Raw genomic sequence first — 26,873 nt, forward strand, 5'->3', positions numbered from 1 at the left:
GCTGGCCGGCGTTAATCAAAATTCAGAACGTGGTCGCATGCTGTGCATCGACTTCAATCTCACTTTCTTCTTTCCGGCACTGCGACAGCCGCAATTGTCGTCCATCAAAGTGTGTGACAAGAAATGTTCTAAAAATGTCACGCTACTTCAATGAATTGCCACTGCTATACATCACCTAACACATGTAAAGAACCACAACAAAAAAAAAAAAGAAAAAGCAGAAAACGCTTCCATGAATGTCTGAAAATCAGTCATTATAATCATGAAAGAAATGTTTAATTGATGTCAAAGAACCGATGCATGCTCACGGGGGGTGAATTGTATCCAATGTGGAGTGAATTGTGTTCAATTCAGAATGAAGCATTTTGGAATTCGATTGAATTTGATTGCATCGTCGGCGGCTGAATTCTATTGTTTTTGTGGTCCAGCATATCATAATGGGGGGAATGTCATCATATCACAATCACAGAGCTCGTGGATCACATTGGAGCAGGATTAAATTGGAGAGTCATTGCAGTGAATCAAATAGTGTCACGATTTTCGTGAAACGAATCCCATTCCAGCTAGAGTGATTCGTTTTTCAAGTGATGTGAAACTTAAAATTCAATTGAACCATATCGCATGTGGAGTCATTGAAGTTTACTGTGCAGTCTCCGAATTGGAATCATATCATATCACGTCCCTTTTTAATTGAATCTCCTCACAATTGGAAGTGACTGTTACCAAACCTGGAGTGAATCGTAGTAGAATCGGATTGAGTTTTTTTTTTTTTTTCATGATTAGTTTACGGTTAATAATGTCACATCACATGAACAATATCATAATTGGGGGAAATCAAATCAAAATTTGAGTGAATCACATCACATTGTAACAGAATTGAATCACATCACAATTGGAGGTAATCGAACCTGGTTGAACAGTAACTTCAGTGGAGCGAACTGGAGTTTGCCGTATTCTAGCTGTAGCAAATCAGGTCCTATTGCATCTCTTTCCTCTTCACAATTCCGCTCAATTATAGAATTATATTGACTCGTATTTGAATCATATCGAATGGGGTGATTTTGACACTCAAACGGGGGTTTGCTCTTGGCAGGGTGAGACCAAAGTACGGCGCGCCGGCCAGTGCTGCGACGAGTGCGCCGCCGCCCGGGGAAGCTGCCTCTACCAGGGCATAGTGCGTTACCACGGCGACATGTGGAACGCCAGCGGCTGCGAATTCTGCATGTGCAGCCGCGGTCAAGTCCTCTGCCACAAGGCCGAGTGCGCTCGCCTCCGCTGCCCGCAGGTAAATGTCCTTTTTTTTTTAATTTTGCAGTGGTTGCTAAGAAGAGGACGCTTGGTCGGCTGAAGATTGGATGCTTGCTTGCTGAAATCCTTGGTTACTTATTTGTTTACTGTCAAATGACTTTGTGATTCAATGTTTAGGATTGTTAGGCCTTGCCAGAGGCCCGCGTGTTTGCTTTGCATGGCAAGTATGAGCTTGGCTTCACAAATTAACTTCCACCACTGTAGGTCACGTTGTGTCACAATGTTAATAGTTTTTAAAAAGTGCGTCCAGCGAGATGAAATAAGTTGAAGAGTTGTTGGACTGGCAGTGAGAGATAATGTGCAACTTGATGACGCTTCTTCCAAATATGAACTGATGGAGGTCAAGTAGTAGCTGCTGCTTTTCAAGGGCTATTTTCCGTCATCTTCCACTGAAACGTTACATCCAGCCTTTTGGGTGGCGTCAGAGCACACGCACCGCCTGTCAATTGTGCATTCAACTCACACAAGTGAGAATTCCCGACAAAGCCCAAGGACCTTCTCAAGCAACTATTCGATTTGCTGTGCTCAATTCAACTCATGTATTTCTTTATGGCCTCAGAGAACGAACAAAACTTTTCATGCTTTTCATTACCTTTTTTCCCCTCCCCCCTCTGCTCAAAGTCAAGACAAATTTTTATGGATTTTAATGTAATCTGAAAATTAAACAGAAAATATGAAGGCAACTGTTATGTACTTCCATTCGATCAAATGATCGCGTGGTATGTTGGTTAGTTTGTTAGTTGCATTATAAGTTGCAGTCAACAACAGTTCTAGCTAGCTATAAGCTAGCCACTTAGCTAGAACTGTAGTTGACTGTAGTCCTAGCTAGCTAGCTAGCCAGTTAGCTAGAACTGTAGTTGACTGCAACATATAATGAAACTAACCAACTAACCAACACACCACGCGATCATTTGATCATAGCTAGCTAACTGGCTATCAAGCCAGTTAGCTAGCTACAGTTGCTTACGTTGTTTACAAGACAACTTACAGTCAGCTTGCAGTGGGGCAGTTACCAGATCCACTTGGTTAGTCAATCAGTCATTCAGGGAGTTGTACTTGGTTACTGTAGAGCACATTTGCTCGCTTTATAGCACATTGCAATTACTCTCTCGCACATTCTTGTAATTTTCAAGCATGTTTCATTTGTGGCCTAGAGCATTCTGCAAATTGTCTTTAACATATTTCACTAGATGATTTCCGGTCATTGTATGGCACGCTGCCAATGACTCTCTTGTGACTTCAGGTAAATGTCTTAAGCGTTTTGTGGTTACTGACTTGCGTATTCTGACAACTGACTAGCACATTGTGATGACTGTCTAGCAACCGTACTGCACATTTCAGTTCCTGTCTATAGTTGATTGTGTAGTACGCTCATTAACTGAGTTGCAGTTATGTCTTTCCGGTAACTGTCTAACAACTAACGGAAAGAGCACATTCTGGTTAAGTGTCTAACACGGTTCCAGGAAATGTCTGGCATGTACAATACAATCTAAGTGGATCGTAGTTAGTCACTTTGACGGTTGGTTGATTGGTTCGTGTCCCTGTAACAAATTTTTCATCCACATTTACATCATATTTCATGAATCGATAACGTGTCATATCATCGTCATTTTTATGCGTCAACGTGTCATATTTACAAGATATTTAATGATCTGATATTTTAGGATCTTAGTCTTAGCCGTGATATGTGGCCCGTGTTACACAGTAGCTGCGGCGGGAGGACGGACGGGGAATCATTTGCACTTAAACGCTTGGCCGCTTCCACTTCGGCTAATTAACTCAGCCAAAGTGACTCAAATGGAGAGAGTGGATGAAACCTGTGCCTCTGTGTGTGTGTGCGCGTGTGTGTGTCGGGGAGGAAATCAGCCACACTTTCATCCAAAAAGCCCATTAGGCAGCACAAAAATTATTTTATGCACAAGTGCACTGTGCTTTTATTGTTTTTTTTTTTGTGTGTGTGTGTGTGTGTGTGTGACTGTGTGTCTTTTTATCGGCCAAGCAGTCGCAAATGAAGCCGACGTTTAGCGTCATTAAAGAGGCCTACCAAGGAAAAATAAACAAGTGGGTTAAGACGATTAGGGAAGGCGTGAATTTTGGCTGGCAAATAAGTTTGAAGTGAAAGCTTGCTCCGATGTTTTTGCCAAGTTTGTTTGTACAGCCCTTAATCACAGAAAAGTCTCAAAAGGCTTCACAAGCGCACAGTTGACAAATATTAGCAACGTTGTAAGTCGAGAAAGGTGGATTTTTCTCTTCCTCTGTTCGCATTGTTTTTCATGAGACAAATGTTCTGGTTTTGGGGCTCTTTTTGCCATTTGTACAGAGACAAACTCAAATGTCGGTGAGAAACTGATTTTTCTGGTTTCCACTAAGATGTTAAAATTTTGTTTCGAAATCTATCTTGTTGTTTCCTCAAGTGTGATGACTTTTGGTCATTGGAACTGTCGATAAAAAACAAAAAAAAAAAACAAAAAAAAAACCGTCCAAATTAAATTTCTTTTCCTTTTCTGAATGTGTGATAGTTGTTGTTCAAATGAAGATGTTTTCTTACGTTTGCGATGAAAACATTCCCATTCTTCTGCATACTTGGGACCTAGCTTTGACCACCTCGCTTCTCTATCCAGAGAATTGTTCTTCTAAATTCATCTCATTAATTCTGCGGTGCTAATTACAGCTGTCAAATTGCACTGAGTTGATCTTGGGACGGTGACTGTATTGAAGGTCAACTTTACGTGTTCATTGCCAGACAATTTTCACATTTTCCGAAACTTCTCTTTTTATTTTTTTTTCTTTAGGGGTCAGAGCTGGTTCACCCTCCAGCAATGTGCTGTCCACAGTGTTCCTCACGGAAAGCGTCCTGTTTGCACCAAGGACAATCTTACAAGGTAAAAGGACAATGACCTTACTGTATGAGTGATTTGCTTTTACAGAGCAGTACATAAAGCGGATAAAAAAGCTCTAACTCGTTGCTGTAACTTTTAGAATTAATTTTAATAACCGTCACATTTCGGTTTGTCTAGCTCTAGAACGTACCGGGTACTGTTTACTGTCTAGGATGTTTCGGTTACTTTCAAGCTTCCAGTAACCGTCTTGCATATTCTGGTCATCGTCTATCGTAGTCGCCAAACTCCCAGTTTGTGTTCTGAGGTTCAACTTTGAGCCTTTTTTCTTCCAAAATGGGATAGATTTTCATGTTCCTCATTACGGCGAGGGAAGACGTGTCAAAAGCCAGAATACAAAGCTGTGTATTTTTTTTCCACGCCTTTAGTTTTGATCGTCCAACTTTGCAGAAAAGGTCAAGCACAGCCCAAAGCAAAGGGAGCGCTTATCTTTTTTCCAGCAGCTTCTTCTTCCAACATCTCCCTGGAGAAATCCATCTTGGCTGGTATAAACAAATAATCTAGGGGATCCTCCGGCTCACTTCAGTGCTCACGCGTCAGTCTGCAGGCCTGACTAGACACAAGATATATAGATACATATTTTTTTTATCTGCCTGTGTAAGATTTTTGCTCTGGTTTGTCAAGTGTCGGCATGTTTTATTTGAACCTCCCGAAAATTGGGGTAATCTCTTCTCAGGAGACCTCCGAAACTTTTCTTACTGGGTCCTCAAATGTACCGTGTTGCTAAACCAATGAGAAAACAATGTTAGTCATTTGGTTCGTTAGGAACTGTCTAACACTTTCCAGTAACTCTCAAGCATAGTCTAGTACATTTTAATATGACACGTCCTTCTAACTGTTTAGCACATGCATTTAATGATTTAGCGCAGCGGTCCCCAGCCTTTTTTTGCCCCACGGATCGGTTTAATGTCAGACAATATTTTCAGGGAGCGGCCTTTAAAGGCCGGATAAATACAACAAAATAAAGTGATATGACCTGCATGAAAACCGTGGTATTTTCTAAACATAATAATAAACACGAATCATCTCACAAGGAATGTCCGGAATCTGGCCGTAACACGCTCTGTGGTCGCTATGGTAACGTTTAAACGTGCCTTCAAAATAAGATACACCGCAGATAAAAAAAAGTGCTTGAAAAATACGGACTTGGTGCGTGGGAATCTCCTGTTGAGATAAATTCGTATTTTAGGTAGGACTCCCGATACTGTCTATTACATGTAGCCTTCTTTTTCTTTAAAGTCGTAGGCTCCTCTTCTGTCTCCTGGCTGGGCCTTTTCCCCTTGCCCAAAACAACTTTCCAAGACCTTTGTTTTTAGCTCATCTTTCTAGCTCCTGGGTTACATTTTAGCGGTAAGCTATCACGTGACCGAGAAGTGCAACTTGACCCGCGTCAAGAGTGACATACTGTAGAGAATCCCGTAATTTTTCAAAATAAAACATCTTCCAGATTCCGAAATGAATAAAACGGATGTAATGTTATTTATCCTTTCTGTGCGGTCCGGTACCAAAAGACCGACGGACCGGTACCGGTCCGCGGCCCAGTGGTTGGGGACCACTGATCTAGCGTGTTCGGATAACTGTTTCGCACATTCTAATAATGTTTCAGCGTGTCCCTGTAACTGTCTAGCACATCCATGTCATGGTCGAGCATGTTCCAGTATGTTTCGGTAACTGCCTCGGAAAATCCAGGAACTTTCTCACATGTTCTGAAAACCGCCGGGAACTATCTTGCATCGTCCTTTGTACCGTCGTATGTGTTCATGTAACCGTCTCACAAATTCTGGCAACAGTTTACCATGTTCCTCAGTGTTAAAGCCTATTTTTCTTCATAAATATTGAATCTACCCATCGTCGCCGTAGGACTTGGATCGCTGGACCGACGCCAGCTGCCGCGAGTGCGAGTGCCACAACACCCGAGTGACTTGCTACCTGCCGTCCTGCCCGAGCTGCCCGCCGGGCACCTTGGTCGTCGCCGTGGAGGGACAGTGCTGCCCCCAGTGTCACCAAGGTCAATTGCACATGCGAGTGTATGCGCGTGCGTGCGTGTGCGTGTGCGGGTGCCACAAAGGATCTTCTGTCAAGTTGGATTTGACAGCGAAAGGTCCCTTGTCTGTTCTCCGTGGTCGTTTTGTTATGCAAATCAGCAGCCATGATAAATAATAATGAGGCTTTTAAGGAGGTCGGTGCCGTTATAGATAGTCGCGCCGCGTGAAAACCCAGAGGAACTTTTCGCCACGCGTCTTGGGATTAGGTCGACTTTACATATTTGCTGTTTGCGCAGCAAATGTGCTGATTTCCTGCATCGACATCAAGGCTCGAGCAGGTCGTTTGAAGGCAACGCAGCAGGTTTAGGAGCTACTCACGCACAGTATATATATAAAAAAAATAAATAAATATTGAGAGGGCTTTTGAGTCGTAGAAAAAAAACATTTTTTTTAACCCAAAATGTATAAAATATGAAAACATTGGATCGTGTTTGTTTATTTCAAGTCAATGTTAGTTTTTTTTTTTTTTTTCTTCCTCACACATTGCTGCAACTATCTTGCCCATTGCAGTAATAGTCTCACTCTTTCTGATTACGAAATGTCTCTTGTCACAGGGGTGGGGTACTCGGGTTCCTCGAGAGCCATATCCGGCCTGTTTTCGATCCCTCCCTACTCCAACACACCCTGATTGATTCAATTGTTCATGATGGTTTTAGGCCTCTACAGAACTTGCTGATGAGCTGATCATTCGAATCAGGTGTGTTGAAGTTGAGATGGATCTAAAACAGGCAGGAGAGGGCTCTCGAGGAACCGGAGTTCCCTATCCCTGGTCTAGGATGTTCTTGTAACTGTCTAGCGCATTTTAGTAACTGTCTTGGGTGATCCAACATTGGTTTAGCGAGCACATTCCAGTACCGGTCTAGCATATTCCGGTAAATGTCAAGCACATTTTGGTAGCTTTCTAGTGTGTTGTGGTAAATGCCAGACATTGTTACTTTGCTGTCTTGCACGGTCTGCTCACTATTCAGCACACAACTCTTTCGCATGCTCCGTTAACTGTCAAGTACATTTTGGTCACTGTCACGCTCATTTTGGTCCATCTAATGTGTTTCAGTAATTGGGAAACATCTTCCAGTCGCTGGTAAACATCTAGCCTATTATCGTAATTGTATAGTATACTCTTCTAACGGGCTATTGTCGTAAGATCCTGTATCAGTTTATTTCAAGTCAATGTTAGTTTTTTTTTTTTTTTCTTCCTCACACATTGCTGCAACTATCTTGCCCATTGCAGTAATAGTCTCACTCTTTCTGATTACGAAATGTCTCTTGTCACAGGGGTGGGGTACTCGGGTTCCTCGAGAGCCATATCCGGCCTGTTTTCGATCCCTCCCTACTCCAACACACCCTGATTGATTCAATTGTTCATGATGGTTTTAGGCCTCTACAGAACTTGCTGATGAGCTGATCATTCGAATCAGGTGTGTTGAAGTTGAGATGGATCTAAAACAGGCAGGAGAGGGCTCTCGAGGAACCGGAGTTCCCTATCCCTGGTCTAGGATGTTCTTGTAACTGTCTAGCGCATTTTAGTAACTGTCTTGGGTGATCCAACATTGGTTTAGCGAGCACATTATAGTACCGGTCCATCTTATATTCCGTTAAATGTCAAGCACATTTTGGTAGCTTTCTAGTGTGTTGTGGTAAATGCCAGACATTGTTACTTTGCTGTCTTGCACGGTCTGCTCACTATTCAGCACACAACTCTTTCGCATGCTCCGTTAACTGTCAAGTACATTTTGGTCACTGTCACGCTCATTTTGGTCCATCTAATGTGTTTCAGTAATTGGGAAACATCTTCCAGTCGCTGGTAAACAACTAGCCTATTATCGTAATTGTATAGTATACTCTTCTAACGGGCTATTGTCGTAAGATCCTGTATCAATCGATCACTCTCTGGTAACTGACTAGAATCTTCCAGGAACCGTCTAGAACTTTCTGGTAACAAGCACATTCCAGTCATTTGTCGAACATGACCGTGTAACTTCCCAACGCGTTTTGGGAACCTTCTACTGGAGCAGCTATTGCAGTTCTAAACAGAAACACTGTTAATTTCTGTCAGAAGTAAGTGTCATTGTATTTTAAATAGTGTGCGTGTGTGCGTGTGTACGTGTGTGTGTGCCTGTGTGTGTTTTCTCAGTCAGTCCCCATTAAAAGGGAAAAATAATCTTTTCACTTCAAATCTCAACCTTGCATCTTATCAGACCCCAAACAGGAATGCTTTGAATATTAGTTAGGAGTGTTAATGTGCATGTGGGGGTGTTTGTGTATGCTTGTGCACACGCACCTGGGTCTGCTTTGAGCGCCGTCCAAAAAAGTGTAAATAACCTTAGTGAAAGAAGGGTATGTGTGTGAGCGAGCTGAGAGGAGAGCGAGCAGGATAAATAAAAGGACATCGTCGGGTAGAGTTGATGCTGGAGATGAAACACGCACAAAAAGACAATTGTCCTTGACGAGAAAGAGGAAGGCGCCAACTCGGCCGGTCTGTTCCGGTGTCGGGCTCAAGTTACCGTCAAGCACATGCTGGTAACTGTCAAGAAACATTCTGCTAACTGTCACATATTCTCTTATGGTACTCTGTAACATGTAACTGCGCTTTCTTGCTGTTTGTCGAGCACATTCCCACAATCCAATAAATGTCAACGTGCATCTGAAGTGGTCTTGCATGTTTTGGTCACTCTTTAGCAAATTTCGGTACCTTCAGTAAGTGTCGAGTATGTATGGTACCTTTTGAGGCACGTAAAATTTACCATTTAACATGCCTGACATATAAAGGTAACTGTCTAGCTGCTAGACAGTTAGTCGTATTTATATTTCAAACGCTTTCTGATAATTGTTTAGCATTTAACAAGAACTCTCTATGAACAGTCCTGTATGCTTTAACTGTTTAGCACATGATAACTGTCTAGCTTGTTACAGTAATGGACGTTCCCGGTAACTGTCTCGCACATTCTGGTAACTCTCTAGCACAGAGTCATTGTATTTTAAATAGTGTGCGTGTGTGCGTGTGTACGTGTGTGTGTGCCTGTGTGTGTTTTCTCAGTCAGTCCCCATTAAAAGGGAAAAATAATCTTTTCACTTCAAATCTCAACCTTGCATCTTATCAGACCCCAAACAGGAATGCTTTGAATATTAGTTAGGAGTGTTAATGTGCATGTGGGGGTGTTTGTGTATGCTTGTGCACACGCACCTGGGTCTGCTTTGAGCGCCGTCCAAAAAAGTGTAAATAACCTTAGTGAAAGAAGGGTATGTGTGTGAGCGAGCTGAGAGGAGAGCGAGCAGGATAAATAAAAGGACATCGTCGGGTAGAGTTGATGCTGGAGATGAAACACGCACAAAAAGACAATTGTCCTTGACGAGAAAGAGGAAGGCGCCAACTCGGCCGGTCTGTTCCGGTGTCGGGCTCAAGTTACCGTCAAGCACATGCTGGTAACTGTCAAGAAACATTCTGCTAACTGTCACATATTCTCTTATGGTACTCTGTAACATGTAACTGCGCTTTCTTGCTGTTTGTCGAGCACATTCCCACAATCCAATAAATGTCAACGTGCATCTGAAGTGGTCTTGCATGTTTTGGTCACTCTTTAGCAAATTTCGGTACCTTCAATAAGTGTCTAGCATGTATGGTACCTTTTGAGGCGCATAAGATTTACCATTTAACATGCCTGACATATAAAGGTAACGGTCTAGCACGATACGGAAACTGTCTATTTTGTTACTGTCTGGCACAGTCGTATTTATATTTCAAACGCTTTCTGGTGATTGTTTAGCATTTAACGAGAACTCTCTATGAACAGTCCTGTACGCTTTAACTGTTTAGCACATGATGAGAACTGTCTAGCTTGTTACAGTAATGGACGTTCCCGGTAACTGTCTAGCACATTCTGGTAACTCTCTAGCATAGAGCTACATTCCATCTTACCATAGAGCTACATTCCATCTTGCATGTTCCAGTAACTGTGTAGCGTGTTCCGCCGCTAGCTATGTAGCAGATTTCGGTAACTCTCTGCCGCACTTTTAAGAATTGTCTCGTCTTTTCTGGTAACTGTGTAGCACCCAGTAGCTGTTTTTACTTGTGATATAACGGTGTAAAAATAAGTGTCTAGCATGTATGGTACCTTTTGAGGCGCATAAGATTTACCATTTAACATGCCTGACATATAAAGGTAACGGTCTAGCACGATACGGAAACTGTCTATTTTGTTACTGTCTGGCACAGTCGTATTTATATTTCAAACGCTTTCTGGTGATTGTTTAGCATTTAACGAGAACTCTCTATGAACAGTCCTGTACGCTTTAACTGTTTAGCACATGATGAGAACTGTCTAGCTTGTTACAGTAATGGACGTTCCCGGTAACTGTCTAGCACATTCTGGTAACTCTCTAGCATAGAGCTACATTCCATCTTAGCATAGAGCTACATTCCATCTTGCATGTTCCAGTAACTGTCTCGATATGCTGCGTTAACTGTGTAGCGCATTCCGCTAGCTATGTAGCAGATTTTGGTAACTCTCTGACGCACTTTAAGAATTGTTTCGTCTTTTCTGGTAACTGTGTAGCACCCAGTAGCTGTTTTTACTTGTGATATAACGGTGTAGAACATTCCTACATACGAGTAACTGTCTAGCATATTTCAGTTACTAGCTAGCACATTCTACTAATTCAGACACTTTGGAATTTGTCTACTACCTGGTAACTGTCGAGCAAGTCCTGGTAACTCTCCACTGCATTTGATAACTCCCCAAGTAAGTGTCGAGTATGTATGGTACCTTTTGAGGCACGTAAAATTTACCATTTAACATGCCTGACATATAAAGGTAACGGTCTAGCACGATACGGAAACTGTCTATTTTGTTACTGTCTGGCACAGTCGTATTTATATTTCAAACGCTTTCTGGTGATTGTTTAGCATTTAACGAGAACTCTCTATGAACAGTCCTGTACGCTTTAACTGTTTAGCACATGATGAGAACTGTCTAGCTTGTTACAGTAATGGACGTTCCCGGTAACTGTCTAGCACATTCTGGTAACTCTCTAGCATAGAGCTACATTCCATCTTAGCATAGAGCTACATTCCATCTTGCATGTTCCAGTAACTGTCTCGATATGCTGCGTTAACTGTGTAGCGCATTCCGCTAGCTATGTAGCAGATTTTGGTAACTCTCTGACGCACTTTAAGAATTGTTTCGTCTTTTCTGGTAACTGTGTAGCACCCAGTAGCTGTTTTTACTTGTGATATAACGGTGTAGAACATTCCTACATACGAGTAACTGTCTAGCTGCAACACATTTCAGTTACTAGGTAGCACATTCTACTACTTCAGACACTTTGGAATTTGTCTAGTACCTGGTAACTCTCCACTGCATTTGATAACTCCCCAACACGTGCTGGTACTTCTCGACCACATTTCCACATTCTGGTGATTGTCTAGCTAGCACATGTAAACTACACTGTACCATTATTTTTCTTCCTATTTTCTTTAACTAGCAACCAAAGATTTCTACTGATTTTGAAAGGGAATGCTGGAGCGATCCATCACAGCCATACTAGAACATCCGCACAATTATCCTGGCTTATTTGGTTTTATGAGTTATTGGCGCCTTTGAAATGCAGCTCTTCAACAGTTAAACACAGCCTCATTACGGAAAATAAACAAAGGGGCTAAATCTCTCCAGCGTTGCGTCGTATTGTTGTTAGGAGCAAAAGCCTCGGCGAACCGCCAACGCGCTGATTTATTCGGCAAATTAGCAGCAATGCTCATTAATGAATTCTCTTATTCTGTGTACAGTACGCCTGTTATTCAACCGCACTGGGCAGGAAATGGTAAAAACTAGATAAATGCAGCATTATGTTCTGTGACATCCTCTTGATTCTCACATTTATCTCACATGTGAATTACGTGGAACATCGCATGTTTTCCAGAAGTTGTTTAAATAGAGCGTAATGTGTACAAATGAGTCATGTTTGGTCATGCGTGGACTGCGAGCGTATGTCATTATTTGCACGCATGCCTGACTGAAATGTTCATTTGCACCCAGGCAAATCAACATTATTAACACAGAGAGTGAGAGTATTTAAAAAAGGGGCTCTGCTTAGGGTTTAAAGCAAAGCTTAAGGTTTCAAATGAGAGTTTCAGGCCAGGTTTAAGGTTTCAAACAAGGGTCAGAGTTTCAAATTGAGGTTCTGAGCCAGGGTTGGGGTTGAAAGTCTTGATCGGGTTTAAAATTAACTGGAAGACAAGGATTAAGGTTTTATATTACCCAGGGGAAAGGTTACAAACAAGGGTAATGGTTCCAAGTTAGGGTTTTAAGCCTGGCTTGGGGTTTCAAACACACGTGACAGTTTCAGATCTAGTTTTGAAGTCAGAGTTCGGATTTCAGATTAGCGTTTAAAGCCAGTTTATGGTTTCGAATGACAATTTGAAACAAATTTCAGGTATAGTTTTCATAATTGAGTTTAAAACCTGTATTAGGGTTTCAGGGTGAGGTGTTAAGCCCGGGCTCGGGTTTCATTTGAGCTTTTCAAAGTACAACTCTCTTCGCATTTGAGTTTGAAGGCCAAGTTTGAAAGTTGTTGTGTGTACGATTGATCATCCGTCTTGTGGTGACACAGAATGACAAAAACAAATAACACGCCATCACATAAACAGCGTGTGACCTTTTTCTTTGTCATTTTTCACGGCTGCGACACCACACCTGAGACAACTTTTTTTTTCTCCCTTCTCCATCACTTAAGGCTTCATTCCATGTCACTGTGCTCAGCTGATGCTGAAATAGACTGAAACACATGATCGGTGAAAATCCGCATCGGAGAGTGGCCATATACGAAACTCTTAATGAGCAATCCGCTTATTGATTTTTCTCTTCCTCGAGATGGCTTCAAGGTAATCGTGACTAATTGTTTAGCAATCAGAACTGTCTAGCGCACATTGCGCATTCTGCTAACTTGCACCCAGTAACTGTTTTTGACATTCCCACAACTGTCGAGCACATTTCTACACTGCAGAAACTGTCAAGCATGTGCTCGTAGCTGTCTATGTACGTTCCAGTGAGCAATCGTCGAGTGTACGGAGTCTCAGCATTGATGTCCTTACCCACAATAAGAGTATATCGGGTGAACACAACACAATACCGTGTGCTCATCCTGTCTTTCATTCATTTAGTTGCCGCAGACTAATAGACGGCGGGAGCCAACACTGGCCGTTCATCATTTCTCCACGAGACTTTTCCTTGACATTGATGCACATTTAATTTGCCCTCATCGGGAAGCTTTAGCTTGGCAGGCTAACGCTTTAAATGAATGATTGGAAGGTTCTCTATTGCCTGCCTGCCTGAGTGTGTGTGTGTGTGTGTGTGTGTGTGTGTGTGTGTGTGTGTGTGTGTGTGTGTGTGTGTGTGTGTGTGTGTGTGTGAGTTTAAGTGCAGAATGTTTCTCAGTTTGCTTAGGGGCTACTGGAGGGTGAACATTAACATTCTAAGATTTATTTTCAACTTTGAATAGTATCAAGGAAAGCCACAATTTGAAGATTTTTCTTCTTGTTGTACTCAATTGGTTGTTGACGCATTTAGTAGTTTTGCTTGTGTTTTTGGTTGGTTATGTAGTCGATTGATTGGTTGTCTGGTAGTTTATTTGCTTGAAGGATCGGTTGCTTGGTTAGTTGATTCTTTATTTTGATTTAGTTTTTTCTTTTGCAGTTCCATGTGACGCAGACTGTCAATCATGTTCCGGGACTCCCGATCACTGTGACAGCTGCAAGGATCCGAAGGCCGTCCTCCATCTTGGTCACTGTCTGTCCGTTTGTCCCAGCGGTTTCTTCCCCGACGGCCCAAAGTGTGCAGGTATTTTCTGACTTGACTGCCTTATTCCAAATTCTATTCAATTTGTTTTCTTCTCAATATTCCACCTGCAATTTCAGTCAGATGCACTTGACGTTCTCATTTTGTTGATTAATTGAAATCTCTGCGAGTTTCCCCATAATCAATTAAGTTAAAATACACCATCATCACATTGAAGCATTTAATTTAATATTTGCAAATTTGCTAAGGATGAAAAAGCACATATGTCTGAAATCATATGCATTCTCATTCTACATATTTGCTGTTAACCATGTCACGCTTAAAAAACAAAAAGCACAGCCTGGTAGTGACAAAACATTTTCTTTCATCCTGTTTTTTTTTCCTGTTTAAATACTTCGAACCACATAAACTGTTCTGCAAGTTACTTGAGTTGAATTACGCCTTAATTTTTCTTTGACATTCTTACTTCTCCTACCACCCTTGAGGAATTGCATTACACGTGGATGTTTGGGCCAGTTAAAGTCAGTATATTTGCGCAAAATAAATCAAAAATCCCACGCGCTGAATATACATGATGAATATGCATAAATGCATACTTAAGTCATCATTTAGCCTGGCATCCATCATGCTTGGCTGAGGCCGCGTCCTTCAATTATTCAGCCGACATCACAGAAGGCTGAGTTGCACCTTCAACCAGCAAGCAAGCCCTTTCAACGTTCGACTCCGACATTCAAAGGGAAATTGGGGGAAGCCATGCCACGTCTTCGTCCCACCTTGACCCGGACGGGGCGTCTTTGAGATCTTTGCTTTTTTTGCACCAGCTCTCGTGACTTTTATGACCCATTCAGCCATCAATAGCAGCGCCGTAAAAGCTATCAGACGAGAAAAGCCGAATGAGAGAATGAGACACTGATGTTAGCAATCATAAACGGTGACGTTTTGCTCATCGTTTCCAGCGACTGATTTTTGCGCCACGAAATGCTCATACTAGTGTAAACATTGTTACTATTGATGTATAAAAACAATCAAATATTATGCGTCATTTTCACGACAGTGGCATAGTGTGTAGCTGAATCCCCCCCCCCCTTTTTTTTTGTCCTAATGTTTTTAGTCTACCACAAAATTGTACAGTAAATATAAAATAAAATGGCGGACGTTTAAAAAAAAAAACCAAAAAAAAACCCCGGAACAATTCTGAATGAGCTTTTTGCCATTTTAAAAGTGCAACAACTCGATGGCCTCAACTTTCACCCATTAGACTTTTCTTCTACGGCGCTTGTCCACCTCGCACAAACTCGACCACTCGACCTTATTCGCATATTTCAGCGCAGCGGGTCATCTCCGAACTCTCTTTTTCGCTCGCGCTTTTCTGATGTAAGCAGAAGCTGTATTTTTCTCACCAAACTTGTCTGAGAGTAAATGTCAGCTCTGAAATAGTGTAAGTGCACCTCGGTTGGAGGCGGCGAGTGGGGGGTGGGGAAAAAAAATTCGGATCAATAAAAAGGTGAACTTTGTTGACTACTAAATTTCAAAGATGGCTGTGGGCTCCGCTCGGCGGCGCAGATAAAGCCGATAAAAGACGATTTAAATGCGTCGTAAAAGTCAGAAGTTTGCAGACGGAATGCACAAGTTTTCGTCGTGGCCCGCTGCACTTCGAATCACATCAAAATAAAATTGCTCCCGGAGGAAATCATGGAAAGAGAAATCATCGAAAAAGTGTCGCCATCAGTTGACCAAAAAAGTTGACGCGCACAGAAAACAGAAACAATCAAATCATCATTACGCAAAAGGCAAAAGCTTTATGCGGCACATCATTATCAACAATATAATCACATTTAGCCTTGTCACTATTAGCATGATCCGATTTGGAATTATTTGAATGATTTTTCATACAAATATTTTATACATTTATATTTTATGTATTTTTTTTTTTAATTGTTTGACACTACCTTGTATTTTTGTCATTTTATTGGTGTATTCATTCTTATTATACTTTTTACCACATTAATATTAGGAGTGCAGTAGTGTTACTAGTAATAACTCATGTTAAGTAATAATATTCAAAGTGTTGTATCATGCATTTTTAATTTGATATATTTTAATTGGTACTATTTAATGTTATTTGAATATATTATTCTTTATTTTATGATTATTTTTCTACTCGTTTTCTTGTTTGTACCTTCTCTCATCTGCTCCTTCTCATTGCACAAACAAACAAACAAAAAAAAAAACAGAAGCCAAGGAATAACAACGACCAAAAAAGTTTATACTTGAAGCTGACTGAACTGAGTTGTCGCGTCCTCCCGTGTGACATCCCAAAATCGGATGACAACTTCTCTCAGTGTCATCAAGCGTCTTTTTATGTTGCCCTTTTTGTGTCCGCAGACTGCCCTCCGTCTTGCGCCGTGTGCAGCAGCAGGTGGTCGTGTCAGGCGTGCCACCCGCAGCGCCCCCTGCTGAGCGCCGATGGCAATCAGTGCCTGGCGACCTGTCCCGCCGGCACCTACCAGGACAACCGTAAAAAGCAATGCAGACGTGAGTTCCATTTTGGATTTCCCCCGACTCGACACTCGCCTCGTGTTTGTCCCGGTTTTGCTCGCTTTCCTTTGTTTGTTTAATCATGATGATGATTTTTATTTTATTTTTGGGGGTTCAGTCACGATTCCACAAAAAGTGAAGCAGTGCTTGGATGAGTCACGTCAACTTGCTGTGCCTTGTTTCCTTTGCATTGATTGCTTATTGATTCCTCCGCCGGGGTTCCCGACGTCATTTATTGATCTTGACGCTTTTTTATTTGGAAAGTAGGACGTGAGGTACCGACAGCCGCAGGTTAGCAACAAGTTTCAAAAGGAAAGGCACAGCATGAGAGCACCCGGCGGCACCATAAAGTGCTTTGACGCAGGCTATCCAGCACCGTCAAGTGCTTTTCAGCAAGGTTCAATGTGAATTATTTTTGATTTGGTGAACTTTAATTTGGAGTCCTTAATGCAGACTCATTGTATTCTGGCAAGCTTTAATACAGCCTCTTTCAACTATGTGAGCTTGACTATGGGCTCATGCGGACTCATTTCAGTGTGCTTTAATGCAGACTCTTTCAAAACCAGTGAGCTTTCATGTAGATGCTTTGAATTTAGCCGAGCTCTTGACTATGTGAGCTTCACTGAATGCAGACCCATTTCAGGGACATTTAATGCTGACTCTTAAAGTTCCAGTTTGCATTATTGCTTTCGGCAAGCTTTCATTTGAACTCTTTCCATTTGAGTGAAACTAAATTCAGAACCTTTCAATTCCATTGAGCTTTAATGCAGATGCTTTGAATCCTGGTGAGTCTTATAGAAGAATCGTTCAATTCCGCTGAGCTTTATTGCAGACTCTTGCATTTAATGCTGACTCTTTCAGTTCCAGTTTGCATTATTGCTTTCGGCAAGCGTTCATTTGAACTCTTTCCATTTCAGTGAAACTAAATGCAGTGAGCTTTAATGCAGATGCTTTGAATCCTGGTGAGTCTTATAGAAGAATCGTTCAATTCCGCTGAGCTTTATTGCAGACTCTTTCAATTCAGCGAGCTTTAATGTGGACTTTTTCGTTTCCACTTAACTACAATGCAGACCCTCTAAATTTCAGTCAGCTTTAATGCGGACATTTTTGGAGTTCCTTTAGATTCAACGTAGACTCTTGGCAGTTTCACTTCTCTCAAACCAGAATCCCTTCTGTTTCAATGAGCTTCAAAACGGAGGGATTCGTTTTCAGTGAGCTTTAATGCAGACTGCCTCGATTCAAATGAACTTTAATGTACATTCTATCGTTTTCAGCAAGCCATCTGATTAAGAAGACATTTTTTGAGTTCCTTGGGATTCAATGGAGACTCTCGGCAGTTTCACTTATCTCAAACCCGAATCCCTTCTGTTTCAATGAGCTTCAAAGCGGAGGGATTCGGTTTCAGTGAACTTAAATGTGGACTCTTTCAATTTCACTGAGCTTTAATGCAGACTGCCTCGTATTCAATGAACTTTAATGCACATTCTATCGTTTTCAGCAAGCCATCTGATTAAGACATCAAATTGCAGCTCTGATTTTCCTTTTTTGCAGAGAGATTTACCCGGTATCACAGTCTTACCCACAAAGCTTGTGACGGCATGAAAGCGTGCGCGGTGGCGGCAATTATCCACTTGGATTGTGCGTGAAAGACACAGGCCAAGAAGTAAGCGTGTTTAATAATGCAGTCCAATCTAATGTTGGATGACTTAGCGGCATTAAATATTACGGCTTGAATTCCCGCACTAAACCTCGGGGAACGTAACAATAAAATTGCAGCGCCGCGTGATGGATCGGTTTTATAACCTTGACAGAAGGAGGCGGCAAGAGAGGCGGGAGACTCGTTTGCTCTCGTGCCGTCCGCGCCGCCATTAATCAGGCAATCTGCCCCGGAGGTCCGCTCGTACCATCCAGCCAGGAGCGATAAGTAAAAGCCGACTGAGGAGGAGGAGGAGAACAAGCCCCCGCGGGCGCGCTAATATGCTAACGTGCTCCGAACGGCTTTGGCTGCCGCGTCTCTGGAAGACAAGACGGGCAGGCGACGTTTGGGTTGTATCTCGCAGCGTGTTGAGCATCGTGGAGACGACCCCGCGTCTGTGACGAGAAGACGGCCGCACGCCGCGTTTTCCCGTACGGCTTGATGTGGCAAAGCCTCACGTTGCCGTGGCACCACGTCGTGCATTTGTGCTGCCGATGCCGCGGCGTAATTCCCCACGCACACATTAATCGAGCCGCCTTTAATGCGAATCATATTGCGCAAAGAGCGAATAACTGCTCTGGCGAGCGCTCTCGCACCCTCCGTTCAGCCGTCGAAGGTCCAACGCCATCTGGCTGGATTTGGACTCTCTCAAATTGTGAGATTTAGTGTGGACCTTTTCAATGCCACTGAGCTTTCTTTTCATCTCGATGAGCTGCAATGCGGACTCCTTCACTTTGTCAACTTTAATGGGGGCGCTTTCCATTTCAGTGAGCTTCAATGCAAACTATTTTGAAGTTGGCGAACAAGAATGCACTCTTTTCGTTTCAGTGATCTTTGTGAGCTTCGGTGTGAACTATTTCCATTTCAGTGAGCTTTAATATGGGCTCTTAATTTCAGTGTGCTCAAATAACCAATCTTGTTTTGAATGAACTCTCACGTTTGTGAGCTTTGATATGAACGCTTTCAATTCGGGCAAAATCGAACGTGTACTTCTTCAAATTTCTTATTAGCTTTACATCCTGGAACCCTTTTTCAGTTTTCGTGGCCTTTCATGCAGACTCCAATTTCAATGAGTTTTAATTCTGGTTGCTTCAATTTGAGCGAGCATTACCGTGTCCTCCTTCATATCTGAGAAAGCTTTTATGCACTCACCTTCCATTTGAGTCTCAATTTTAATCAGCTTTCAAGCAAACTCTCTCATGGTGACTCAGCTTTAATGCTGACTGTTTTGCAGGCCCAGTGAACTTTGAAAGTGTCTGCATTAAATCTCACCAAAACTGTTTTTAAGATGAAGGCAATGGAGACAGACATTTGTTTCGGTAAACTTTAATGCGGACTCTGAGCTTCCTCCCAACTTTTTGAGCTTTAATGCGAACCGTTTCAAACTCTGAAGAGCTTCAATGCAAGCTCTTTCAATTTTAGTGAGCTTCGATGCGGAGCGTTTCGATTTCAGAGAGTTTTATGATCTTGTCCTGTCTTGTGGTGCATGTGAGAGGATGCGCCTGGAAAGGTTCCCAGCAGACGGTAGCTTATCTTGGCAGAAGGGGCAGGACCACCCAGAAAAAAAAACAAAAAGACTTTCTCGTACAGAAGACCCCCTGTGGTGTGGTTGTGTCGCTGGCTCACACTTTACTGCTGCGGCATGTAAACAATGTTGGCATGTTAATAACACTGAGGAGGCGTCGCCTAGGAGACGCTTTTGTTCTTAGGACAAGAACATTATTCATATCCCACTCTGGAGTTTACCCAGCAACAGCATTTAGGAGCCTGCAACCGAAAGACTGCGCATAATCTCCAGGAAATTAATCGCCATATAAATTTTAGCAGGCATATCTATCATGAGATTTGGTTGGCATGTCCTTTATGTGGAGACTCACCAAAAAGTCTCAAGAAGCCTGGCGGGTGAGGAGGGGAAGTCTCTCATATTGGTTTGAGACCGACCTTTAAGACGACTATTGCCTCTTCGAGGGTTTTTGAAAAACCTGAGCCTATGGTTTATTTCACTCAGCAACATAAAACTTGGCGGTCGATCAAAAATAGAACCACCAGAAAAAAGCTTGACACAGATTGATTTACAGTGGTCCGACAAAGACAAATGAACTTTTGTTTTGAAAGTCCCTGAAATCTGTCTCACTTAACATGAAATTTAGCAGCCATGTATATCACGAGTTGAGCCACCAAAAAGTCTCAAGAACCCATGCCTGAAAAGATACAGAAAGTCTTGACATTTGACTTTGAAGCTACCATTTTAGCCTAATTTACCCCGAGGCATCCTTTAAAGACAAACCTCCCGGAGAGTTTTTGGAAATCCAGCGTCCAAAATCCATTTCACTCAGCAACATGAAACTTGATCAGGATAGTTATCCTGAATAAACCCACCAAAAAAAAAAAGTCTAAAAAGATTTCTCGCCTGAAATGACAAGGGAGGTTTGACATTTCGGCTTCAAACAGTCCTTTGACTCTTTCCAAAGGTCCCCCAAAGACAAACTACTCATGCGATAGACTGTTGGATGAGATTAAATTACAAATAATGAGATTTTTCCTTATTGCGTGTGAATGGAGCGCGGCGGGTCAATGACTCCAATGATTTGCCTCACCTCCTGACCTGGCTAACCAACTGGAGACTTATGGAGGTGAGGGCTATAGTTATCCTGGTGGTAACACAGGTAGCAAGCACAGGTGAAACGGAAGCAAAGTGAAGATGACATACATTTAAAAGTCAAATAAGCGGGATGTATAAAACGCATCCAGACGCGCAAGCCTGCAAGTAGAACTCCCAGAGACGAGACAAAAGTAGCACATAAAACCTCTGCAGTGGTTTCCTCCAAAGGAAGAGGAAACTCTTTGATATATTGTTTTGATGAAGCGATGATTTGAATGTTTTGACTTTTATGTCGGGATTCTGTAAATAAGAGCGGGACTACTTTGCTATTTTTCATAGTGATAGTTGACAGGTCACCGGAGGCCTGCTTTGCCCTGATTTTACTCAACAACAGGAAACCACCTATGTACCGTGGTTGCATGTTGTGGAAAAATGGATTTGTTCCGATGAAGACAAAGTAACTTGAAACTCGTGCTCCCCACTACTACAGAAGTTGGAGAACTCCAGGTTTATTCGACAGAATTCTCCATTAGCCTCGTCGGTACCGTTTCCTATTCGATGTTCACCATTCCTGTTGCCCTTCTGTGAGGGCAGGCCAAAAAAGCCCAAGAAAAAGCAAAACACAACTGGACATTTTAGTCACTGTATTATGTTTTTTTTTGCATCATTTAAAATCATCAGTTTAGTCAGGAAAAGAAAAATAGTCCCGGTTGTTAATGTTATTGTTGATGGATTCTGATCCTCTTTCCAAAGCTGCTTTGTCTGCGCTCGCTTTAATAGGCCAAGTTCTGATCTTATTAGGAGAGATTCAGCTTTGGTGCTTTGTACTAGTGGTAGTAGTGTGTGTGTGGGGGGGGGGGGGTAATCTTGTGTCCGCACCTCATCCAGGATAATTTGGTTGGGGGGGGCTTTGGGCCTACTCAGATTACACATGCTGATAACGTTTTGGATTGCAGCTGCACAGGAAAAATAAATTGCTTTCCGTGCAAAGGGGCAAAGTAAAGGACGCGTAATCCCCCTCGTGGGCCACAACCGACGTCGGGTGGGGGTGTGTGTACAAGACACACGGTCATAAATAATACATTGCAATGTTATATTAAAGCTCAAAGGCCCTGGTGTTCTCGGTTTTCATGCAATCATCGCATTTTGACACCATGCTTTGAACCCATGCTGGATGGTGGAGGCAAAAACGTTTCATAATATGGCGTCAGCCGTCTGTTGAGGAGACCTACTACGAATTTAGACTCATTTTAGTGAAGTTCCAAGTAAGAGTTTATGCTCCGCCCAAAAAAAAACAAAAACAAAAACGAGAACCCTGGAACGTGCCCAAAATGGCTGACTTCGAACCAAAATGGCTGACTTCCTCTTCGATTTTGGATATGAGTCCAGGCATTTTTTAGTGCATCTTGTTTCGTTAGACTGCCGAATTTGTTGTTTGCGCATCAATCACGTCTGGGTGTTTGTACCGCCAGGTTGTTCCGAGTCGTGCTCCGAGTGCGTGGGTGCGAGCCCGCGAGAGTGCTCGTCATGTTCCGACCCAGCCGCCTTGCTCAAGGACGCCGAGTGCGTTCTCGACTGCGGCGAGGCTTTCTACAGTCAGGATGGCGTCTGTCACGGTAAGTGCGGCTCACATCTTCATCTGAACGGCTGCTACTTCCTGCTAATGGAAGCTAACACGCCCCCTATGTGTTGCCAATGGAAGCTAACGGGCCTGCTACTTGTTGTTAATGGAAGCTAACGCGCCCGCTACTTGTTGCTAGTGGAAGCTAACGCGCCTGCTACTTCCTGCTAATGGAAGCTAACGCGCCCCCTACTTGTCGCTAATGGAAGCCGAAGCGTGTTATTACAAGAGCTTGACAGGCAAAGGATTGGAAGTAGTTATGTTACTTAGTTAGTTGTTAGTTTGTCACTCAGTTCAAAAATCAAGGTAACTGATTCGGTAGTTATTTAGTTGGTCATTTACTTCTTCTTCTTCTCCTTTCGGCACGTCCCTATTCAGGGGTCGCCACAGCGATTCAGTAATTTCCATCCGCCCCTGTAAACCGTCCTACCAACTCGCATGGTCGTCTTGGCAAAAGGTTTACGCCGGATGCCATTCCTGACGCAACCCTCCCCATTTCTCCGGGCTTGGGACCGGCACTGGGGAACAGTGCACCCCCAGGGGAGGGCACTGCCCCCCAGCGGCTGGGTTCTAGTTGGTCATTTACAATTGATAGTTATTTACCAAGTCAGTTAAAAAAAAAAAAAAAATCAGTCAGTCACTTGTGCATCCGAAGTTAATTAGTTGTTGAGTTAGGCAGTGGGCCAATCTGTCAGTTATTTATCGAGTTAGTCTGTTGATAAATTGGGTGTTTTGTAATGTTGATTACGCAAATACTTGACACATTTCTGTGAGGCAACATTTGATGTCTTGTAAACCATTTTGCTTAGTTGATGGTGACTTCAGTGTAGCTGTCTGGAAATGTCTGATGCTTCACATTAAGAACGTCTCGCACACTCTGCGAGTGCGTGTGTGTGTGTGTGTGTGTGTGTGTGTGTGTGTGTGTGTGTGTGTGTGTGTGTGTGTATGTGTATGTGTGTGTGTGTTTGTGCAAGCGTCCATCGCAAAGGTCAGAGTTATCAGTCACTTGAGCGGTCGCAGTGAAAATGTCACAGTCGGCTCCCTGCCGGAGGACTCTTGACTTCTTCTTGACTCGTCCTCCTCGGGGTCTCCGAGGCCGCGTCCATTTCAACTCTCGTCTCCTATTAAAACTTAAGTTCCACATTTATTTTCTCACCTTTTGCTCCACGGCATAATTGACTTATATGAGATGAGAACTCCACTTTTGGGCGACAAGTGACCACGGTGAACAAAGTCACAGGTACAGCGAGTGAGCGTGCGAGTATGGAGTGACCAATTTGCCAGAATGACCTTCAGTTAGAAGTTACTGCTTCTATTTTTAGTTGCCTTCGATCTTGGGAGATTGAAGTTTGAGTCTAAATTGAGAAGGATGGGAAATGTCCACATGCGGATCAAAGACTCGCACACATAGCGCGCTTCAACTTTCAACGCTTCTGACTTGGCGCTACCTGCGGCATGCAACACTTTTCCAATTAGCCTCAGCAAAAATGAGCAACATCTGCGCCGAAATTGCTGCCTTGCATCGCGTGGAGGTGGACACCGGTCTTCGCGTTTAACGTGAGTCTTTGATGTCTTTGATGACTTTGGCAGCATGCCACCCGTCTTGCGCCTCCTGCTTCCCCGACAAGCCCGACTGCGTGAGCTGTCCGCCGAGCGGCATGTTGCATCATGGGAAATGCCTGCCGGCCTGCCCCGCTCGGCACTATGGCGATCACAGCAGCAGGTGCAGAGGTAACGTGTGAACAAAAGTATTTTGTTTCTTTAACGCCCCTGCTTATTTTCAGCAAGACAATGGCAGAGCACATTCAGCACATGTTAAGTAGCGAAAGTGTACTAGACTGGCCTGCCTGCAGTCCAGACCTGTCTCCCATTGAAAATGTGTGGCGCTTGATAAAGCATAAAATACAACAGCGGAGTCTGTTGAACTGCTGAAGCTGCACATCGAACAAGAATGGGCAAGAATTCCACCTACAAAGCTCCAACAAATAGTGTCCTCAGTTCCCAAATGTTTATTAAATGTTGTTAAAAGAAAAAAATATGTAACTGTGGTAAACATGACCCGGAATGTGTTGCAGCCATAAAGTTCTCAGTTCATGATTATTTCCTTCAAAACACCTAACATTAAATATCTTGTCTTTGGGGTGTATTCAGCTAAATATGGTTGAACAGGATTTGCAAATATTGTATTCAGTTTTTTATTTGTTTAATACTACTTCCCTGCTTCACTGGAATTGGGTTTGTGTGTGTATCTATCTATCTATCTATCTATCTATCTATCTATCTATCTATCTATCTATCTATCTATATCTTTCTTTCTTTCAAAAACATATTCTTGGTGTGCCTCCAGGCTGCCACAGCTCGTGCGCATCATGCTGGGGTCCGTCGGCGTCTCAGTGCACGTCGTGCGCACAGGACCTCCTCCTCCACCAGGGGCAGTGCGTGGAGGCGTGTGGCGAGGGCCTGTACCCTCACGCCCACACCTGCCACAGTAAGCGCATCCAGTAACATCCATCCATTTCTAGGACGTCGGCTGATGTAACTTGCTACACTTTGCGTGCGTGCGTGCGTGCAGACTGTCACCCGTCGTGCCGCTGGTGCGTGGGCCCTCTGGCCTCGGACTGCCTGCGCTGCCTCAAAGCCGCCGAGGTGCTCGCCCCGCAGTCGCGTGACCTTCACCCTCCGCGCGGAGTCTGCGCAGCAGCCTGCCCCGCCAACGCCTACGCCGACCACCGGCGCACTTGCGCAGGTAACGTACAAACACGCAATTGAGTGAGCCAGTCAGACAGTCAGTTAGTCACCGTTCATCAGATTGGCCATCACACACCCTGTCGACTGGATGACTGCAAACGGACACAATCGTTTTTTTCGGGCTCCATAAATGGTCATTTACAAGCGTGTTTGTTGAGATAGGTCGCCAGTAAGTCGTCAAATCATCAGATGCTTCGCCTAAATATGCTCAAGCAATATCCTCGCGCTGAGGTGTTTTACCCCGGTCGCTGTCGTCATTCGTGTCATGCAGGAAAATTGTCAAAATGAAGTCTGCCGGGCAACAATGTTGTCGTCTACGATCGCGCGATATGCCAACACCGGTTTGCTGATAGAAACGTCGATCCCTCTCTCTCACGGCGTCACCGTGCTTGTGTGCGTTTGAAAATGGGGTTCTGTGAAATTGTTGTTTGTAATGGCCTCATTTTTAAGGTACTTTTAGTGCGCGCACGCGCACACACACACACACACACACACGCACACACACACACACACACACACACACGCACACACACACACACACACGCACACACGCACAGCTCCTTCCCGACAGCCTTTTTTCTCCCAATACATTCAGCAGGACAACAACAAAGAGGGGGGAAAAAAAGTCAGTGGAGTGTGTTTTGTTTGTCCACTAAGTGACGGTGTGAAATTGTATCCACTTAGCAGCCGTCTCCGCCTTTGAGGGTCATCCCACGTTCAGCAATACGCTTTTTGGCAGCCGATGTTTTTTACTTTGGTTTTTTTATATATATCAATGAAGCATTGTTTCTATAATCCACTTATTATGAAATATCAGATATTTACATCGCATTGTGTCATGAATTGATCTTACTTGAGGATCACAAATCGGATGTTGACGCTGCGCAGAAAGTGAAGGAAACCATTTTTAGTTCTCAAGCTCAATTATCTTTAATCACCAGTCTTATGAAGAGAAATTCTATTTTAGCTTGTACATTTATTTATACGAACCCCCCCCCCCAACACACAACGTTTTTCAACAGCCACACATCTAACATTCCCTACAACTTTTTTTTTTGTGCATTGTGTCCATGTCAAATGTTATATTTGTGTCTGGCACGGGCCAATAACAAATGATCTTCACTGTTTGCTATGACTGTGAAAAAAAGATTGTTATTCTTCTATACAAATGTCTGTATTGGTCAGGTACGAATAGTTGTGGTGTGTGGGTGGGGTTTTTTGGGGTTGTTTTTTTTTTTTTTGGCAGCTTTCTTTCTGGCAGCGAGTGCCGCGGGAATGATTGCAAATCGATGGGCAGCATTTGGCTTTGTTCGCCTTCATTCGTTTCGGTGACCTTGTGGGACAAACGTGGCGCTGGCGTGCCCTCAAATTCAATTGTTGTTGTTTCTTCTTGTAAAAGAGCACAAAAGTCCTCCAGATGTGATCGAGGGAGGCCGAACTGCCCAAATGACGGCCTTTGCGCGTTAGCTGAAATGAACAAAGACAATAATTCTGTTTTTTTTTGGGGGGGGGGGGCAAAACATTTGGTTCATCAAAGACCACATTGCCTTTGATACTTGGGAAAAACATGTTTGTTGAAGTTAGTTTGGACTTAATCATTTGGTCTTGGTTCGTTAGGTTGTATTGAA

At 43.2% G+C, this 26,873-nt stretch overlaps 1 protein-coding gene across 2 annotated transcripts in view; it reads left to right on the top strand.

Moving 5' to 3' along the window:
- fras1 (Fraser extracellular matrix complex subunit 1) overlaps positions 1-26,873 on the top strand; it is a 100,597-nt gene that overhangs the window by 29,353 nt on the left and 44,371 nt on the right. For both annotated transcript variants that reach the window (XM_019888515.1, XM_019888514.1), the window contains exons 9-17: positions 1,094-1,285; positions 4,101-4,190; positions 6,066-6,213; positions 13,939-14,082; positions 16,426-16,575; positions 22,349-22,492; positions 24,088-24,228; positions 24,845-24,985; positions 25,070-25,243. In XM_019888515.1, the coding sequence (XP_019744074.1) occupies positions 1,094-1,285; positions 4,101-4,190; positions 6,066-6,213; positions 13,939-14,082; positions 16,426-16,575; positions 22,349-22,492; positions 24,088-24,228; positions 24,845-24,985; positions 25,070-25,243 (1,324 nt within the window). The remainder of the gene's footprint in view (positions 1-1,093; positions 1,286-4,100; positions 4,191-6,065; positions 6,214-13,938; positions 14,083-16,425; positions 16,576-22,348; positions 22,493-24,087; positions 24,229-24,844; positions 24,986-25,069; positions 25,244-26,873) is intronic.

This window comes from Hippocampus comes, unplaced genomic scaffold (assembly GCF_001891065.2).
Source record: "Hippocampus comes isolate QL1 unplaced genomic scaffold, H_comes_QL1_v1.1 scaffold128, whole genome shotgun sequence".
NCBI lineage: Eukaryota > Metazoa > Chordata > Actinopteri > Syngnathiformes > Syngnathidae > Hippocampus > Hippocampus comes.